Below are 3,984 nucleotides of genomic sequence, written 5' to 3' on the forward strand. Positions count from 1 at the left end.
GTTTTTTTTAAATAACTTTAGGGACTGTTTTTCCCATGTCAGATTAATCAAGTAACTGGATTTCTGTTTATATTAAATTTGCATTTTGAAAAGGATATTAGATTAGATTTTCATATCAAGTGTTTTAAATATCCTTAACACATTTTTAAGAATCATACTTTCCTGAATTGTTATCTGTGTCTTGTAACCTACTGGTACAGAAAGAGTAATCACTACTGTTCTTGGTTTCACTTTTGAAGGTACCCAGAGAGTGGCGTAGTAGAAATGGACATCAATAATCTTCGACCCCGAGCAAGAACAATTCTGAAGTGGAGTGAATTAAAAGTGGGTGACGTGGTGATGGTTAACTACAATGTTGAGACTCCAGAAGAAAGAGGATTTTGGTTTGATGCAGAAATTACCTCTTTGAGAGAAATCTCAAGGACTAACAAAGAGGTTCATGCTAAAATTCTGCTGGGGTAAGATTGATTGACCAACTCATAAGATCTTTACATACCATATAAATTATCTTTTTGTCTACTAGTCATCACCAGATTAAAATTAATGTGACACTTCAATCCCACAGCTATCTGAGTCATGGAATTGCAGTACACAGTTTTTTAGTTGTGCAAACTATAAGTTGTAATTTCTGTATTTCATGCAATTGCTGAAGGTAATTACAGGATTTTATGTAATACAAGATTTCACCTGATCTAAATATGCATTTATTTGTGTTTATATGTTTATATTTAGTTAATTATAAATCTATGTTAATTTCTATAGTTCCATTCAAAGCTGAAACATCAGTTTTCAGAAATTTCTGAGAAGTTTGGGAACTTGTAGGTATCATAAAAAGTTAATTATCTATGACAATCTGAGTAAGTCACTGAGCTGGCTGGTTAGTATTTTAAAGAATAAAATCTTGATGCAGGTACTATTGCTTATGACAGGTAAAATATGGAACTGTGGATTTGCAAGTTGCACTAACTTTCATGTAGCTGAACTTACCAGAATATTTTTGCTTTGGTTTGGTTTTTCTATTTGATTTTTAAAAACTTGTGTGTGGTTCTTTGGGTACAGGGTTTTCTACAGGAATTTGTGTGATTTAACTTGCAGTAAGCTGTTTGATTGCCTTCTTAAGGATGAAGAGATGGCCGGTCTTTATTGACTGTCTCCTTGAAGAATTCACTATAATCTTCCTCTCCCACTAGCTTTTCTTACTTCTCTAACATTCTTCTTTTTGGCATAAAAGAACTGAAGACAATTGCATCCAATCTGCGACCCCATTCTTCCAGAAGAGGGATATGTGTATTTTAAGGGGCTGCTAAGGTTAAAACTATACTTGAAATTAAACTCAAACTGAAGTGATATATCTTTTTCTACTTAAGCAATGATTGGTTTAATGATGACGTGTACCACATAGTACTCAGTGAGTAATGTCATTAGTCTGGGAGTATATTATTTAAGTGAAATAGACTAAAATATAAATATACTTCATTATGAAAAAGGAGAATTTTCCTATTTGTAAGAAAAAATGTAGGACACATTTAGTTGGAAGAAAGATACAGACCTGTGATCAGGTGCAATTCTCTATTTCATTTTAAATACAGTCATAAGTAGTACTGGGAAATTAGAAGGATATTGACTTGGTTTATCATAGAAGTAGATTAAAATTGTTTTGTGAATATTTTCTAATTGTAGAGCAGTGGGAGTTTCATGGAATCAGTTTACTACAATCTTCTTGTATTAAGTGGAGCTGGCATGAGGACACGCTTTGGAGACTAAAATGGAGAAAAAAAGTCAATCAAATATAAAACAAGGAATTGAATAGATATTAGTCATTAACTTGGCAAAAGAAAGAGATTAAAAACTTCAGTCCAGACTTGAAAGATGAAGGTTTCCATTATAATGCATTTAATAATTGTGTGACATACAGTGAATTGCAGAAATTAACTTTGTCCTCTATATCAGAACTGTATGAATTTACATGAAGTTCAAATGTATACTGATAAAGTTATTTAAAACTGTTGTCTTCAGGGGTTCTTCCAAAGCTTTTCCCACTTAGTAAAGTAGGATAATCAAAACATACTTTATATTGGCTAAAGCAAGTACCAATTTCAAGTGATACCTAAGGAAAAGAACTTTGCTCATGTTGATTGGACCTTGATAGAATAGCCTTTTAAAAATATAACTTAGATGATAGTTATCTTGGAATTTGAAGATGGTCATTGTAGATAAAGTACTGTGGGATTCCCCATAGTACTGACATCTCACTATCCCCTCAAACTAAGAAAAAGAATCAGAGTTGACAAATACTTTATTTGTAAAGTGATGAACTTAAGTCCATTTTCTAAATAGAATCTTAATCTTGTGAATCTTTTTCCTGATTAAGAATGTATTTAAATCCTGGTGGATTGTATATGAAACTAATCAAATGCAGTTTGCAGAGAGTATTTGCAATCTGAATCTTTTCTGTAATTCATCAAGGAATCGTTCCTTATCCACCTGCGTTACCTAAATAATTTCTCTCAATTAACAGTAAGTCCTCTCATTTAAAAGTAAACATGCAAGATAAGCGTGCTAGTATTTATACTGATAAACACTCAGTTTACATTTTGTGTGTTTGTTTGTAAAATAAAAATCAGTCTGTTTTTGATATTCTTAATATAACATTGTCGTTGGTACTTAACATTAGTAATTATTTTAAATAAAGGTCTAATCTGTTACAAATACTTTATGAATATATATTAGTCATGAGTTGATTATATGCTAGGGGCTAATAATTTGTGCACTACTTGAAAACAACCTTAGTAGATTGTAAAAAGAGGCAGTGATCTTAGAGATGCTTCAGATATATTCCACAGCCATGATCTGTTCCCCCTTCTTTCTGGTATTATGTTAAAGAGGCTCTGTATAAAATAACCTGTTTTGTACAAAATTGTTTAACATTTAATACATTAATGTTGATTGCTTATGACAAAGATTTCATGAAGCTATTGACACAGTGGCAGGAAATAACAAGAACGTGTATTGTTTGTGTTAATGCTTTGGGAATGATAGAATATAGTATGAATTCTTGCTTTTTACTGTATTTGTTGATATGCATGTTTCTTGGGTGTTACTTTTAGTCATGTCTCATTCGTAACCTAAAGGAAATGTCCTGTACAGTTTGTCATTATTAGTTCATGTTTTGGGAAAGAGATGGGTATTAGAGAACAATATTAAAGAGAAATGAGACTGAAAAAGGGATTACCAAAGATTTAACCACGATTTAGCTTTCATTTGTACTGTATCTGCATTGCAATCAGAATTTGTAATTACAGGATGCTTGAGACCTATCCAAACTGGACTGAATGCATCTTAGATAGAAATACATGGGAAACTGTGGTTCTTTGTGTACCAAAAGTAGGCCTGGGTCCATGAGTCTTCCTTGACTGTGCATTTACAGGTCAGAATGTTCCGTGTGTGTGGTACTTCAAAGCTGATTTAAATTCAATTTGCAGTATGTACCACAGTTCTTGAAAATTTTATGCTACTTATTCAGACTGCACTGTTTCAATTCCTTATTCTATTTTCAAACATTTTTCCCATTTATATTTAATTTCTGGTTTTGAAGTCATGCTACTTGTTTTTCTGGCTTCACCGACATACAGAACTTAAATATATTATTACGGAACAGTGGACTAACAATGAAACAAGCCTTGCATACTCTCCTAAGTAATATCAAGAAATTTTGTGTCAAAAAATAATAATAAAAAAAGGTTTTTGGCAGTTGCACCTCTTTTTTTGACATTCACAAAGTATATTACTGTTATTTTCCTATCCTTATTATATGTCACAGTTGTTATCATATCTGGTTGATTCCCAGTAGAGTAGTTGCTGATATCAAGTGTTTCTTTAGACCTGCAATTTCATTCTGTATAGTTTGTCATTTTGTGATATGATTCTCTGCCCAAAATAATTTGTTGGTTTTTTTTTTTGTTTACTTAAATATCTTTGACTAAT

The 3,984-nt window shown here is 31.9% G+C and overlaps 1 protein-coding gene across 1 annotated transcript in view; it reads left to right on the forward strand.

Moving 5' to 3' along the window:
- Positions 1-3,984, forward strand: part of UHRF2 (ubiquitin like with PHD and ring finger domains 2) — an 86,249-nt gene that overhangs the window by 40,598 nt on the left and 41,667 nt on the right. The window contains exon 6 of the mRNA XM_010725641.2: positions 240-458. Within this exon, the coding sequence (XP_010723943.1) occupies positions 240-458 (219 nt within the window). The remainder of the gene's footprint in view (positions 1-239; positions 459-3,984) is intronic.

The sequence above is a fragment of the Meleagris gallopavo genome, chromosome Z, assembly GCF_000146605.3.
Source record: "Meleagris gallopavo isolate NT-WF06-2002-E0010 breed Aviagen turkey brand Nicholas breeding stock chromosome Z, Turkey_5.1, whole genome shotgun sequence".
Taxonomy (NCBI): domain Eukaryota; kingdom Metazoa; phylum Chordata; class Aves; order Galliformes; family Phasianidae; genus Meleagris; species Meleagris gallopavo.